Consider the following 846-nt stretch of genomic DNA (forward strand, 5'->3'; position numbering starts at 1 on the left):
TGTTCTGTCTAATTTTCGATCTTCCAGTCAATCTGTCAAACTAATATTCTTATTTATCTACGCACTGAGATCTGTAAAAAAGTGTGAAAGATAATGGCGCTATATCCGTCGCCCGAAGCCTTACCTCCTGGGTGCTTGTCGATAAACTTCTCAAGGTCGTAAATCTTATCGTGGACCCTCCAGTAAGATCCGACGTCATCGTCAATCCTCTTTCCTTCCATCCATGACTGAGCGGACTTCTCTACTGCGTCACGATTGGTCGGATAACAGCGGAATCCAGTCGCGAATTTCTTTTTCGGTCGAGGCGCTTCGGTGGGGCCGTGCGAGCGCGACCGGGGCGCCATCTAAAGAATTGTGAATTTGTTACATGGCATTTGCCACACACATGTATAAACGTGGACACAAACGCAGCAACGTGGACTTAACAATTACAATTTACCACCTGCCAAATAAAAAAAATAAAGATGTTTATATTATTGTTTCTTTATATATCGCGTCTATGATGAGTACTGTTTCGGTTTAAATGTGTGCACGTAGATACATACAAACACTCCTTGGAATTCATTCATATTCTCCTGTATGTGCTGCAAAACCGCCAGCACATACATTGAGGAGTCAGAGAACAGGCTTTATGTTAGGTCTCTTATGGCCACAATGCAGATGGATTATTTAAAGGGAATTCTGTCTACCAACAAGGAAGTGAGGGGACGTCACTCACATAGGTGCTCAGCAGGAAGGAGGAGGTCTTCATAACTGAGGCTGATCTCAAAAGACAAGAAGTCTTGTCGGTCTGAAGTTTGTGCTTGGAATGACATTAGAAATCGTCTTTCAAAGGCCATTCAAATA

At 43.0% G+C, this 846-nt stretch overlaps 1 protein-coding gene across 2 annotated transcripts in view; it reads right to left on the bottom strand.

Moving 5' to 3' along the window:
- LOC119591884 (cytochrome b5-related protein-like) overlaps positions 1-846 on the bottom strand; it is a 10920-nt gene that overhangs the window by 2629 nt on the left and 7445 nt on the right. For both annotated transcript variants that reach the window (XM_037940627.1, XM_037940626.1), the window contains exon 2: positions 125-344. In XM_037940627.1, the coding sequence (XP_037796555.1) occupies positions 125-344 (220 nt within the window). The remainder of the gene's footprint in view (positions 1-124; positions 345-846) is intronic.

Source organism: Penaeus monodon, chromosome 29 (genome assembly GCF_015228065.2).
Source record: "Penaeus monodon isolate SGIC_2016 chromosome 29, NSTDA_Pmon_1, whole genome shotgun sequence".
NCBI classification, from domain to species: Eukaryota; Metazoa; Arthropoda; class Malacostraca; order Decapoda; family Penaeidae; genus Penaeus; species Penaeus monodon.